This window comes from Choloepus didactylus, chromosome 17 (assembly GCF_015220235.1).
Source record: "Choloepus didactylus isolate mChoDid1 chromosome 17, mChoDid1.pri, whole genome shotgun sequence".
Lineage (NCBI taxonomy): Eukaryota > Metazoa > Chordata > Mammalia > Pilosa > Megalonychidae > Choloepus > Choloepus didactylus.
Window position 1 is genome coordinate 59,520,836 of NC_051323.1, and position 16,163 is coordinate 59,536,998.

The following is a 16,163-nucleotide window of genomic DNA, read 5'->3' on the forward strand; positions in this document are numbered from 1 at the left end:
CTGCTGTGCAATCAGTCTCTTGCAATATATTTTGGTTGAAGTATATGAAGAACATATGAAGTATATGAAAACACAGAAATGTAATTGGAAAGGGGAGGAGTATGTTAATAGCCTTTTCAGATCATTGTAGATACTAGTCTTTGATACTACACCAAAATTCAACAAGTGGTGGTTTCTTAAAGGTTAGTTGCATAGCGAAATATGAAATCATATCAATGAAGTTTTCATACTCTGTTACATTAAAATACACTGGTCTAAAAACAAAAACTCCCACTTATCCATCTTATAGTTTGAATGGATTCTTTACTGATGCTTGATTTTGTAACATGATGCACTGGTCATTTAGACAATGAGCAGATCTTCCAAATGTTGACACATGAAACCTAATATCAAAAAAATCAGTCATTAATATCACCACCTACCTTATCAGAAAAGTCTTCAAGTATTGGTAAGCTGTCAAATTCACAGTGTCAGATGCAAGTTTCCCAAAACTCTTACCATTTCTTAAAAGCTCAACATTTTATCATTGGTAACAAATACTGTCAATTATTTTCTTTGAAGTCATGGACTCACTTCATTCATTTTTGAGAAAATTTCTGCCAAATATCCAAGTCTGATACCCATCGTTTGTCAGTTGTCCTTGCAAGTAAAAATGGTATTCCATGAAAAAAGCAGCCAGTTCAGTTTGCAACTGAAACAAGTACTTTATGTTGAGACAACCACTGTACTTTGGTGTGTGGCAGAAGTATTTTGTGAGTACTCACCACTTTGTCATACAGAATGTTAAAAAAGGCGCATTCTGAAGGGTATGATTTAACCAAATCATATATACTGCTTTACCAAGATATCTGTAAATATAACAATTTTTTTTCCCCTTTTACTACCAACGTGTGGCAGTGAAGCATACAATGACTACTAGCACAGTTTGGTGCCACTACCTTGATTCAGGCTAAGGAGTCAGCAGTTTGACCCAGCACTGCTTCTGCACCACTATGCAAATATCAACACAGTTAAAAAGGAAAATAATATTTCAGTGTTATTACGAAGACAGTTTTGACCTCATGGACACTCTGAAACCACAAACCACACTTTGAGAACTACTGCCGCAGGTATTAGTAGGAGTAGGTGCCCTCATGGCCTTCCCTATATGCCGGCCCCCTCCTGGTCTCTCCTAAAACTTCTCCAGGGGACTTTGCTTAGTGTTTAAGAAAGTACTTAAAATTTCTTTTTTATTATCTTAAAGAGAAGAGGAAATGATAGCACAAGACTGCCTGTTTACATTCTGCAAACGTAAGTGTGCCAAGAGTAACAAATATTTACTGATTAATAAAACCTGAGTGATGTTTTAAATTCCTAGGATTATCCTTTCCGAAAAAGTTCAAGTACTTGATTCTAATAATGATTAGACCCTACTTCCCTGAGGTGAAATGCAAAGCACCTGTTCTTAAGAGAACTCAATTTCAATTGGCCCCAGGTTCTGCTGCCCTCAACAACATTTACCTCAAAGGTTCCTCCCTGCCCTCAGCCCACTGTTAAATAACAGCACTGGCCTCCAGACCTTGGCAAATGCCCTTCCAGCCTTCCGTTCTGTATGTACTTGGGCATTTGACAGAAAAACATCTGTTGGTGCTAAGAATTAACAGGACGCTTCTGCTTGAGGCAGTCTTTCCTAAATGTGCCTGATTGTAGGAATCATCACCCCCACCCCAGAATTTCTGAGAACCAGACTGAAGATTCATACTTTTAACAAGCACCCCAGGAGATGGCTCACATAGTCAGGGAAGTTTAGGAAATGCTGCTCTAAGGATGTGAAGATACATGCAAGACATCAGTTCAAGCAACCTCATTTGACTCTGTCCAAAGAACTTAAATTTATCCCTCTCTGGAATCTGAAATTATCACTAGGTGCCTTTGGAAGTGTGCTTTAAGTGTGTATACCTTATCCCATTGATAAGTTCCTTTGCTATTACCTAATTTTCACTTTTCTTTAACTTTCTAGTTTTTGTATTATTTTTAACTATCAATAATTAAGTTTATTTTACGTTGCATACTGTATATTACTTTACCCCACCCTTTCATCCCACTCATCTATGAACTAATTACTGTACATTTTTTAGTTATCCATTACCAAGAAACTCACATCCTGGATCTGGCATATCAGCTGACGGCCTTCTTTGCCTTATCAGAAGGCAGTTTCACTCAGCCAGTTGCTGATTCTTCTCCCACACAGCACCATATCCTGATATTGTGTGGATTCCATTTCCCACTCCTCCCACCTGAACTGCAGGCCTTGGAACACTGAGTTCTGCAATCCAAGCCTTTCTCACAAAAAGCCTCAATTAACTTCCTGCCAATGCCCCCTCAACTCCTTCCCTTGGGATTATGCCAAGTCTTCTACTGAGCTCTTTTGCCTTTTTAAGCCAGTTCTCTTAGCTTCCTTAGAACAGTACAACATGGTCAATAAAAGCATGGACTTTGAAATCAGGTTGACTGGTTTGAATTCTAGCTCAGTTATAAGACCTTGGGTAAGTCACTTAAATTTTCTGTCCTTCAATTTCTTTATCAGTAAAACTGCAAACCATACCTACTACTAGGATTAAATAGCACCTGGCATATAATAATTGTTCAATAAATGGTAGTACTATAATTACTCCAACAAACCCCCATTCTATAAAAGCGCAGTTACAGCCACAGGACTGAATCCTAATATACTTTTCAATAACTTTCCAATGTTATACATGGTTATTAATCCTGAAGTACAAAGCCAGAATGGAAGATATTTTTTCATATCTCAAATATTTGAAAAACTGAATGGTATGGATCAGCTTACTAAACATGAAGCATTGTAATTATCCCAACGGTGTTTAGATTTCCCAGGCAGTGTGACTGCTTTTAATGAATCATGAAGGACTGGGCCATTTTATTTTTCTTGTACCCAAGTTTCTCCTCCTGTAAAGTGAGTATAATACTAACAGTCAACACTTATTGAGGGTTTACTGTGTGCCCAGCACCATTCCAAGCATTTTACAAGTATTGACTCATTTAATCCCTCAACATCTGTATGAAGTAGGCACTATGCTATCCCCATTTTAAAGGTAAGAAAATCTACAAGAGGCTAGGGAGCTTATACTTGGCCATAGCAAGTATGTGATCGCGCTTCCTCTTGGAAGCTGAGGTCTCTGGGCAATGCAATCTGGTGCTATTCTGACCAAAGCAGGCAGAGAAAAGCAGAAACATGAGAGTGAGACTGAGGAAAGAGAAAGAGAAAAGACCCGATGATTTGCTTAAGCCCCTGAATCAGTATCTCTGAGACTGGAATGCCCCCGGTATTTCCAGTTACAAAAGCCAATACATTTCCTTTCATCCTTCTGTTTGAATTGGGTTTCTGTCTCTTATAACTAAGATTCCTTATTCACACCTGTTCTTAAATTTTACTGAAGCAGCAGTGTTGAGTCTTGAAAAACTCTGAACTTCAATCTGTCCATTATAAGCACTTCATATTTACTTGGAAGAATGTTTTAAATAAGTTAAAAAAAAAAAAAAAAAGAATGTTTAAAATAATAGGGATATCAATGTACTTTCTCAGATTTTGAAGAGATAACCCACTCACTAAGCAAGCCAAATATAGTCAAAGGTAGCTTGAATTCCTAGATCCAGTGCTTCATGCTACCTCCTGATCCTTCTTCAGAAGCTCCATAGCAGCAGCAATACATTCTGTTCTGTTCTCCACTCACACAGTGACAGATCAAGGTCCACACCAAGTCTGCCAAGTATAACGCATGTGGATGTACTTTTGTGAAGAATGTGTGTGAAAATAAAATCGAGCACATGCATATTCTGAAACACTAAAACATGGCAAAAAGTCTTTAATATAGAACAAATGCAGTTTGTAATGAAGAAGAAAAGGTATGTTGAAAACTACAGGGTGAATATATTTCCATATAATTAAGGAGTTAATTCATGAACCCTAGACTCTTATCACTTCCTCCTATGACCTCAAAGGATAGTGATTTGTGCATGTTATTCATCATTTTTTAGGAAACCCAGTAAGAAAAAACTGACATTTCTTTATCTCTTTCCCCTCCCCTTAAAAAAATGCAGCCAACTAAGTAGTGAATTACCACCGTCTGGGAAACTGTTAACCTTGACGTGCTCACAGTGACTGCCTGCTCCTGTTAGCTTTGGCACTTGGGTGTGTTATTATACTGAAGATTTGGACTGGAACAATTTAGAAAGGCTGGTTTCTACAGCTTTCAGATTAATAAAATGCCACGTAAAAATAAAAACTTTAATTTCTCTAACTCTAAATTAGTCCTGCTAATAAATGGAAAACTCAAAATTCATTTTTTTAATTCAATATTCAACTATTCATTGAACACCCATTGTGAGAATACAAACATAAATAAAATATAGAACCTGACCCTTCAAAGTGCTCACTTTCTAGCTGTGGAGATAGAAAAGCTTCCAAATAATTTAGTAAATGCTAAAATAAAGCTATGAAAAACACAAAGAGAAGGTCAAAGTGAGGAAAAACACAAAGAGAAGGTCAAAGTGAGGAAGAGATCTAAAGACATATCTAAACATACATGTCTACAGATTTACAGAAAGGTAGAAAAGAATAGAGTCCAGAAACAGGACTCTAAAATGGGGAGATGGCAGTCAGTGGTAAGGAGAAAAAGTAAGCAGAGTTGCAACAGTCCATGTGAGAAATGATGAAGATCCTAAAGTAGCATATTCACATATTAGCTACAGCATAAAATTGAACTTCAGAGAACCTTCTTTCAGAAAGCTTAGACAGAAGCTAAGACAGGTCAGAAACCTGCATCTGTTGAGGGAAACTTACCCTCACGGTAAATGTTTGGCTGGGGAATGAGAGGTGTCACGTGACTTACACTATCCTTAGCCCAGTGAGAATGTCAAAGGGAAGCTTCTGGTACTAGCACTTTATAGGGTGGCATCTTCTAAAGCTGGATGTCTTCATGGGAGACTCTGGAGCCATGAGGAGCCCATACCCACTTGTGAGAACATACTGTGTTGCCTCCAGCATGTATAAATATTATATCCTATAGTTGTATCCACTAGTGTCCTTCTTGCAAACATATTCCATTCTTTGAGACTTACAAAATTCTCTCAAGTCAAAATGATACTCATAAGCTTGCTCTCTGTCCAAAGCTACTGAACTCCTGCCAAGTGTTCTTCTTTATGATCATATGCAGATGACAATTCTGTTATGATACCTTGACCTAAGGTCGGGCTCTGTTCTAGAGCATGAAAGGTGGCCTTGTGTCAATACATTTGATGGAGAGCTAATGTCAGTTTTGCATATCATCAACCTCAGTACCCATTATCTGGTCTGTAAGAGTCTTTTTTCTGACCCTACTATACTATCCTTTGAACACTAGTCATATTCTTGATGAACAGGTCCCTGTCCTAACCACTTTAAGCCTTCTGTATCTTTTGCAATCTCCCTGAGTTCAATAATCAAAGAATCTCTCATAATTTGTTTAGTTCATTGCTCTATGCCTGGCTCATCTGTTGGTTGGTCAGTCTGGTGAGGATGTCACAGTATACCAGGCTATGACTTCTGTGGCTCATCACTGGCTAATGGATCAGATACCCAATGAGAGGAGGTCCTCTTCATCACAGTCTCTATCCCTTGTTCCTGGCTCTTCACTTGGAATCTTGATCCCTGCCATCAACTCTACCTCCCAGGCTCAAGCACACTGCCTGCTTCCACCATCTAGGAGATACTGTCTTCTCAGACGGAAAAAAATAAGGGAATGAAGCACCAGGAGATATGGGGCCTATTTGAAAAGCACCTCTGTTTTAACAGCAGGAAGGCCCAGTGACCCTTGTAGCACCTTGGATCCAGGGTTCAGGGCCCTAGCAGAAGGTGCAGAGGAAAGATCCCTGCCCACCCTAAAGAAACTTGCTGGTAAAAATACCTTTCCAGGTATGCAAGAAGCCCTCCTGTTTAAGGGTATAGTAAGACCCAAATAATGGAGAGGAAACTCACACTAACCACCAATACAATCAACTTTGGTGATCGATATACATTTAAGAAAAAGCAATACCATGAAAAACAAGGGTCAAGATGGACATTTAAAACAATACACCCCTGAGGAGAGAGGATTCATGGAAAGAATTTTTAAAATTCTAATTACATTGTGCAAAGAAATTAAATGAGATGTTGCATCTATAAAACAAGAAAAGGCTATTATGAAAGAGAAACAGACTTCTTAGAAGGTAAAAATAACTGTCAAAATAAAAAATTACACAGATGGACTGAATATTATTAGGAATGAGGCTAATGATCAAAAAAGAGTGATATGGAAGAAAAGGTCAAAAAAAAAAAAATCCCATAACATCAAGCAAGTCATAGACTACAGATCCAGGAAGTCTCAAGTAAATAGTACCAAAATAAATAGGACAAAATAGTTCATTTAAAGAACCTGATTTTTAAAATGTGGAAATATTAAAACTTCCCCACTTGGGGAATTCCTGATATTCTTGCTAGCTTTAGGGACTCCCAATTTAATAAGTCAAGCCCTCAATCTCGGGAGTTGCCCTTATGAAACTTATTCCTGCAAAGGAGAAGCTAAGCCTGCTTATAATTGTGCCTCAGAGTCACCTCCAGAGAACCTCTTTTGTTGCTCAGATGTGGCCTCTCTAAGCCTACTTGGCATGTAAACTTACTGCCCTCCCTCCTACATGGGACATGACTCTTAGGGATGTAAGTCTCCTTGGCAACATGGGACATGATTCCCAGGGATGAGCCTGGCCCTGGTATTGTGGGATTGAGACTACCTTCTTGAACAAAAGCAGGGGAAGAAATGAAACAAAGTTTCAGTGGCTAGGAGATTTCAAATAATGTCAAGAAGTCATTCTGGAGGTTATTCTTACACCTTATATAGATATTCCTTTTTAGTTTCTAGTGTATTAGGATAGCTAGAAGGAAATACCTGAATCTGTTGAACTGTAATTCAGTACACTTGATTCTTGATGATGATGATTGTATAACTATATAGCTTTTATCATGTGACCATATGATTGTGAAAACCTTGTGACTGACACTCCCTTTATGCAGCGTAAGGGCAGATGACTAATAAAGACAAAAATATATATAAATAATAGGGGAGGATAAGGGGTATAGGATGGTTTAGATGTTCATTTTTATTTTTATTTTTATCTTTATTTGGGAGTAATGAAAATGTTCTAAAATTGATTGTGGCCATGAATGCACAATTATATGATACTGTGAGCCACTGATTATATACTTTGGATGGATTATATGGCATGCGAATATATCTCAATAAAATTGCATTTTAAAAAAAAGAACCCATTGTGGGACATGACGCCCAGGAATGAGCTGGGGCCTCGGAGAGAGTGATTGACAATGCCTACTTGACCAAAAGGGGGGAAAAAAAGAAAGGTAACAAGCTGAGGTCACAGTGGCTGAAAGATTCCAAATAGAGTCGAGAGGCTATCCTGGAGGTTCCTCTTATGCAAGCTCCAGCTAGACATCTCAAATGGCCACAGTATGCCATGCCCTTACCAAGTAGTCTCCAAATACCTAGGTCCCTACCCGAGATTCTATAAAATATTCAGTTGCTAAGTTTTATCTCTCAGAAACTTAAATCCACCAGAGTGTTCCTATGCCAGACAAGTCCTAAAACCCAGAGGTAACAGCCTCTTTAAGAACAACAATCAGATGCAGCCCTCTTCCCCACATTGTTGACACCCCCTTTCAATATGAACAAGTTAAGAGTGGTCACTGCCTAGACACCCCTGAAAATGGAGAAAGAGATCAAGTGAGAGAAAGGGGTAGCAAAAAACAAGATAAGATTTAACAAAAGTCTATGAATACTGAAACTTTATATAAATACATATATATTTAGATGCTGGGGGGCTGGAATAGCTGGAAGGAGGTAAATGACATGGTGGAACTGTAACCTATAACATCCTTTGAAATTTGCTCTACAGCTACTCACTGAATTGTGCTTTGAAAGTCCTCCCCTTTCTGTATATACCCTATATTGCATAAAAAGGAAAGAATTGAAACTGTGGAACTGTAACCCATAATAATTTTTGAAATTACCTATATAACTGCTTGTTGAGCTCTACATTGACAGTTAACACCTTTCTGTATGCATGTTATATTTTACAATAATGGAAATAACTGAAGTTCTGGAACTGTGACCCATGATATTCTTTGAAATTTGCTCTCTAACTATTTGTTGGATCATACTTTGAAAGTTATCACTGTTACGTATACATGTTAAAGTTCACAATTTAAGAATGCATTAAAAAAAGAACATGATAACTACTCAGACACAGGAGTAACAATAATTATGACAAATAACATTTACTAATAAGCACTTACCATCTGAGAGACACTGTTCTAAATACTCATTAACTCATATAATCCTCATAATAACTCCATTAGGCCATTTTACTGAAAAGGAAACTGAGGCACAGACAGGTTAAGTAACTTGTCCAAACTTCTAGTAATTTGGTAACCCTTTTACTGATTTGCCAAACAGAAGGTCTACAAAGAGAGATCCTGAATGGAACATGGTGGGGTTTTTGTTGTTTGTGTTTTTTTAAACAAAAATGTCATTTAATCTAGATAAATATCTGCTTTCACCTTGCAAATAATGATTTAATTTAAGTGAGCTATGTCTCAAAAAGTAAATTTTAAAAGCTCTTCAAGACAGATTTTTCTAAATTACTCAAGTCGTCAGCTTCCTATTTTCACTTAGTCTTTGAAAAAGAATCTGACTCTAAATATTTTCTGAGATATTTAAAGTTAAACAGCCATATGAAAAACTTTTTATGAGTTTTACTCCCTTTCACTTTAAACTCCTTTTGAAAATTAAGACTTGTCTACATTAGAACAAGGAACTAAGTAAATCATCTCTTAAATTTGTCTTTCCTTTCTATCCATACTGAATCTTCCACCCAGTATGTCTCTTAAGTAGCCCCCTAACTGAGGTCTCTGCTTCTATCATCAACAAGATATCCTGCATGGTACTCCAAAACTATCTTCAAACTTATGACTTTCATCACATTATCCATAGTTTCTTTTTCCAAGAAGAGAAAACCTAAATTCTTTAGCCTTTATATAAAGCTGGCACCAGAAATGGAGGAATCTGTCTTTCAACATTATCTTGCACTGCTCCTCAGGATGAACCAGACTGATATGAATTAGAATGAAGTACTCCTTATTCCCCTACATACACCAAATAGATTTCCCCTTTCAAAGTCAGTTCTTCAAGAGCTCCTTTCTACTACCTGACATTGCAGATTGTACCAAGTTATGCTTAATATGATTATTTAGTAAACCTGTACATACTTCATCCAGTATTGTTTTGGGTCTTGTTATTTATTTCCAATTCCTGAGTTAACGATCTAACTCAAGACACTTTAAAATAAGAAACATCTGGACCTAAGAGACGCATCATTTAGATGCTGGACAGGAGCTGGCTATACAACTAGAGATCAAACAAGGACCAGTGCTTGCAAGGATACACATTTTTAAACAAAGGTAACTTTTCTGTCTAATCAGAATATTGGTATGTACTCTTTTTTAAGATAAACTTTTTATTTTGGAATACTTTTAGAATTACAGAAAATTTGAAATTATGAGAGCTCCTACATACTCTTCATCCAGTTTCTCCTAATGTTAACATACTACCTAGCCATGACACACCTTTCAAAACTAAGAAATTAAATTGGTGTATTGCTATTAACAGTCTTTGTATTTCACTAGTTTTGTTTTTTTTTTTTTTTTTCACTAACATCCTTTATTTGTTCCAGAATCCCATCGAGGATCCCACATGTATTTTGTCATCATATCTCCTTAGTCTCTCCTGGGCTGTGAGTGTCTTCTTTCCTTTTACACAACCTTGACACTTTTGAAGAGTACTGGTCAGGTATATTGTAGGATATCTCTTAACTTGGATTTGTCTGATATTTTCCCACAGTTGGACTGGTTTTATGGGTTTGGGGGAAGAGTACCACAGAGGTAAAGTGCTCTTCTCATCACATTCTATTGTAGAGGCGGGTGGATGCTGGCCACAGGCTTTTATCACTGGAGATGTTAATCATGATAGCTTGGTTTGGTGTTTGCCAATTTTCTTCAATGTAAAATTACTAATTTTCCCTTCCCATACTCTATTCTTTGGAAGCAAACCACTAAGTACAGCCCACATTAAAGGGGGGAATTAAGCTCCACCTCCTAGAGGGGGAGTAACACATAAATTATTTGGAAATCTTCTATAAGGAAGATCTGTCCCTTCTCCCCATTTATTCTTGTATTCAATCATTTATTTATATCAGCCTGGACTCATGTATATTTATTTTTTACTCTGGGTCATAATTTTGTTTTCTTATATGATTTTTAACTGTGAGTTTGCATATCTTTTTTTATTGACTCTTTTATTATCTCTCTTAATGTTCACCATAAACCTATAATCTGAGTACTGTTGTGTTCTGGTTTGCTAAAGCTGCTGAAATGCAAAACACCAGAAATGGATTGACTTTTTCAATGAAGATTTATTAGTTCACAAATTTACAGTTCTAAGGCCATGAAAATATCCCAATTAAGGCATTAATAGAACAATACTTTCTCTGAAGAAAGGCTGATGGCATCTGGGGTTCCTCTGTTACATGGGAAGGCACATGGGTTAGCTTCTCATTTCCATCGCCTTCTCCAAAATATCTCTGGACTTCTATCTTAGTTTTTCTCTCTCAGCTCCTGTGCGTCCTTGCTTGTTTCTCCCAGGATTTTTCTCTCTAAGTGTCTTAGCTTCTCTGGGGTAAATTCTGAATTTTATCTCTTAGCTTCTCTCCTTGTTCTAGTTTCATGGCTCTCTCCAAAAATGTCTCTGGGTGTTTTCTCTCCAAGCCTCTCAATCTGTGCCTGCCCTCTTAAGGACTCCAGGAAACTAATTAAGACCCACCTTGAATGGGAGGGGTCACATCTTCAAGGAAATAAGCTAATCAAAAAGTCTCACCCACAGTTGGGTGGGTCACATCTCCACAGAAACAACCTAATCAAAAGACCCCATCCACAATAGGTCTGTCCCCATGAGAGTGGATTAAAAGAACACAGTCTTTTATAGGATATATAATAGATACAAACCAGCACATGTTGTTATTATCTTTTTTTATAGATGAGGAAAACGAGGTCACAGAGCTACTAAGTGACAGAGCTGGGCTTTGGAGCCAAGAAGTCAAATTGTAAAACCTACACTCTAAATAATAACTATCTGAGTAAAACCAAAACCATTCTTATTCTTTTATATTCATAGCATACATGTATGCATATTGATAGCAACAAAGAGTTGAAAGAAAAACAAAAATTGCCCCATTAATTCCTACCTGTGTCTGCCTCATTGCCCGTTCCACTCGGCGTGTGCTTCCTCTCTCAAGTTTTGTTCGGAGGATCAAGGCTGACGTCTGAATGGCCCAGAACTTTGGTTGCGAAAGCAAACACTAATGGAAGAGGAAAGAAAAAAAAAGACCACAGAAAGAAGGGATAAGCTGAGTTATCCAACACTGAATAAGACCACATTAATTCTTCCAAAAATACCAGAATACATCTGAATGCACATCTGAAAATCTTCTCAATAAAAGTAATAATACATATGCTTTCAAATATTTTTCTGAAGAACATGTTCATTTAAGTAGAGCCATTATTTAATCTAGCTGATCCAATTCTATTGAACAAATCACTTAAAGAAAAATTAACCAGGATCTCTATAACCAAACCAGTAAACTGAATTTATTATACCATAAACTAATAAATCCTTTTATCTCATGGGTTACAAAAATTGTGAGAAAATAAACTTTATAAAAATAAATACTCTGTTTCTCAAATTGGAAATAAACTTTAAAAATCATCCAAATTCACAAACAAAAACAATTAGGAATGTGAAAACTTTTCACTTTAAAAACATCCTAATTCATAAATGCAAATGCCAATCAAACCTCAAATACATAGAATGCCCAAGAAGTGAAGTTTTTATTCACTTAAAGGCAAAAGATCTTTTTTAGATTTTTATTATAGAAAACCAATTTAAAAATATATAAGGATGCTTTCTGGCCTAGTTAAGGGTAAGGAATCTCCAATTTTAGTTAAAATGCCTTCCTAGATGTGGAATCTTTAGGAACATGGCCCTATAACAGAACCTGAATAAGAACATACTGATACCTAACCCAGAAAAAGCTCTGACTGCCACCAGTTCAGAGAATGGAATAGAAATCATTGAATAAGGTCACAAATGTGGTGGGAAATAAAGGGTAAGTGAAAAAAGGGATAAATGTACTATGATACAATAAGGACTGCTTGGTATAATGAACACAATTAAAGCTTTCTTTGATGATGACTTGGAGTCCATTACTGTCTCTGAGTGAGCAGACACAAAAACAACTTTCAGTGAAAATAACTGCAAAGAAACAGAAAAGGCTTGTTTTTACTGAAAGTTGACTACATCCTTGTATGCTTCTTAATTGTTTGCTTATGGTTTCTCAAAGTAGGTGTGGAAAACATCCTAGTTAAGTAGCGTCCAATTAGTAATTCAAATCCAGCTGCACATGAGAAGCACCTGGGAAGCTTTTAGAGTATCAAGGCCTAATCAGCTCCCTGGGAGCACAATCTGGACATCAGTGTTTTTTAAAACCCTCCCCAGGTAATTTTAAAGTGCAACCAAGGCTAAGAACTACTAAGCTAGGAAAACACAAGGATTTGTCTTTGGTCAAATTTATTTATGATTCCAAATTCAAAGGTTAGCAAGAAGTCCTTCAGTGGAGCCTGGAAGAAGTTGATTCCAACCTTCATGGATGACTTTGAGGTGGGTGTTCAAGATTTCAGTGGAAGAAGTAACCACAGATGTGATGGAAACAGCAAGAGAACTAGAATTAGAAGTGGAGATGAATTACTATAATCTCATGATAAAACATTAACAGATGAGGAGTTGCTTCTTATGGAGGAACAAAGAAAGTGGTTCCCTGAGATAGAATATACTTCTGGAGAAGATGCAGTGAACATTGTTGAAATGACAACAAAGGATTTAGACTATTACATAAACTTAATTATAAAGCAATAGCAGAGTTTGAGAGGATTGACTCCAATACTGAAAGAAGTTCTACTGAAGGTAAAATGCTATCAAACAGCATCAAAGAGAAATCTTTTGTGAAAGAAAAGTGAATCGACACAACACACTTTATTGTTGTCTCATTCTAAGAAACTGCCATAGCCTCCCCAACCTTCAGCAACCACCACTCTGGTCAATCAGCAGCCATTAACATCGAGTCAAGACCCTCCATCAGCAAAAAAGATTATGACTCACTGAAGGCTCAGATGATGGATAATTAAAAAATAGTTTAATTAAGGTATGTACATTTTTTTTTTTTGACATAATGCTATTGCACACTTAATAGTCTATACTATAGTGTAAACATAATTTTATATGCACTAAGAAACCAAAAGATTTGTGGACTGGCTTTATTGCAATATTCACTTTACTGCAGTGGTGTGGAACCAAACCCACAATATCTCTAGGATACGTGTACATTTCTTGAACAAAACTATGAGTAAAGCTTTGATGCACAGTACAAGGTCATATAGAAGACCCAGAAAAGAACAGAGTTCAATCCCTAAAACTGGAAATTTATGATTTGGTGGGGGGAAGATAAGATATATACATTAATAATTGTAAGTCAAAACATGATTCATGCCAAAAGAGAAGTGAAGACAAAAGTACAAGAGTTCAGAAGTGGGGCAGCACCAAAAGCTTGTCTCAAATATTCTTTTGGAGCTACACAGGATAAAAAGAAAGTTTCTTTCTTCATTGAAACCAGGGGCCAGTTCTAAATCATCTTATTATCTTCTTCAGTATCATGCACAAAGAAGGCATAAGACTGATATGAAAAGAAGATAAGAGTTGACAAGGGAGGAGTTTATTTTTTTTTCTCTATATTTTATGCTTCACGTGGGACTCAAAAAGGGGAGGGAGAAATGCAGAAGTCCAAAGTTTGCAAGGGGGTCCTAAAAGCCCTCCTCACTCATAAGTTTCTTGCCCAGACCTCTTAGATTTACTTGGGATTAACAAACTCATCTCTTTAGAAAAGTTAGACCTGGCACTGTGAATCACCATAATCAAACACAGCTTTCTCCTGAAAAGAGATCAGTCCTCAGACCAGTTCTGATTTAAAAGAGAGCTAGAGGAGAAAAGAGAGCAGAATATTTATATAGCACAAAGACCTTGGGAAAAGGTTTGAAACTTGAATTTAATACCTTATTGAAAGCTAGGAGTGGTGAATTAATTACCATCAGAAATTAACCAAGTTAATTATTTCAGAAGTACCTCAGTATAGAGGAATATGAATAGTCTGAATAAAGGAGGAAGTTTAAAGAAAAGAAAGAAAAAATAATCCAACCTATATGAAATGCTAAAAAAATTAAATGTTTGAACATAAATAGAGTATTTTAGTACCTTCTTAAGAGTAAATGTGGATAGTATAATAATATAAACTATTTATGAGACCAATCCCAAGAAGATTTTACTACTGGTCATCTTCCCCATGGGAGACTGTGGAGACCCAGGACCCGGGCTCCCCCTCCATATTGAGCATAAGTTACTGCACGTGGCCGCCTGTGTGACCAAGTCAGAAGTTTCTTTCTCAGGGAAGAAAGCATGCACAGATGGTATTGTAAACAAAGCATTAAAACTCCCCTCCCCTGACCACTGTTGAAAACAAATCTCCAGAGCCCTGTGTCTCGAGACTCTACTGAAACTCTGTTCTCATACCCTATGGAATGTCTTTGTCCTAAACTCTTATAAGCTGCCCTTTGCACTCCCCACCCTTGTGGCACACTACTACCATTTCCCAAATGGCTGCCACTGGGAAGAATCTTCTCCCGTTCATAAGTCCTAATACACCCATGTCTGACTCTGTGCCTGGCGTGTTCTTTGGTCTTAGGGCTATGTCGACCTGAGCCCTTCAAGAGCTGGCTTGGAACAGAGACCAACAGGAACACTTCCTATATATTCTACATCCATTTACCTCAGTCATCATAAGAAACCCAGGCTTTCTAGATCACCCTTTATCATTGAGATACTTGCCCCATCCAGCTCTGTACTCCCCTGAGTACAATGGGAGGTCAAGCTCACAGCCATACTCAGATCTGTTCAAATGTCACCTTCCCACTGAGATCTTCTCTGACCATCTTGTCTAAAACAGCTCCACCAATCCCATTCTTATCGCCTTACCCTGTTTTCTATTTCTACTAAATATCTATTTCTATTAAATATCTATGTCTCTCTTTGTCTACCATATATTTCCCCCAATAGAATGTAAACCGCTATAAAACCCATGAGAGAAAAAACACTTTGTTTACTGCTATATTCCCAATGACTAACACAATGTCTTGTATATAATACATATTAAATAGATATTTGCTGAATAAGTGGGCAACTACATAATGAGTTTTTTTAATATCTTTTTTTAAAAACAAATTTTAACACATATGGCTTATCAATTTTTATGCCATTCGTAATAAATAAATAGAGATATTTCCACAGTTACCTAAAATACATGTGATATGACGATAAATACCAAAGATTTCTAAGAATACTGAAGTGGGAAAATAAAACAGCCATCCAGAGGACCCAAATGACTCATAAAAAACCAGTTCCAAGAAGGCATATAGGACACAATAATTTGCAAAATTTATATTACAGTACAACAAAAGCTATCTCTCCTTTTCACCAAAGGTAATCTTTTCACCTTATCTATAAAATAACAAAGGAAAAACACATCAGAATTCTAACTTGATTGCTAACTACAATAATAAAATGCCTTTGAAAACAATACATATTAAACAACTTGTGTTCATTAAAGAAAGTGTATATCTTCCTTTTATCCATAAAGCTAAAAAGATACTGACAACCTTCCTCTGATTTTTCTCTTCTTGAAAACCGATCTTTGACCTTACATCCACAACCATCTATTACTCTACCTTTCCTTTTCACTGCCATTCTTCTCCTATCAACTTTATTATACCCCATATGGTGGTTTGAAGCTGTGTGTACCTCAGAAAAACATCTTCTTAAATTTAATCCATTCCTGTGGGTGTGAACCCATTGTAAGTAGGA

General features: G+C 36.9%; 1 protein-coding gene across 2 annotated transcripts in view; it reads right to left on the reverse strand.

Annotated features, from left to right (window-relative positions):
• The window catches only part of TTC27 (tetratricopeptide repeat domain 27), a 202,183-nt gene that overhangs the window by 120,972 nt on the left and 65,048 nt on the right, over nucleotides 1-16,163 (reverse strand). For both annotated transcript variants that reach the window (XM_037806843.1, XM_037806844.1), the window contains exon 10: nucleotides 11,386-11,499. In XM_037806843.1, coding sequence (XP_037662771.1) covers nucleotides 11,386-11,499 — 114 coding nt within the window. The remainder of the gene's footprint in view (nucleotides 1-11,385; nucleotides 11,500-16,163) is intronic.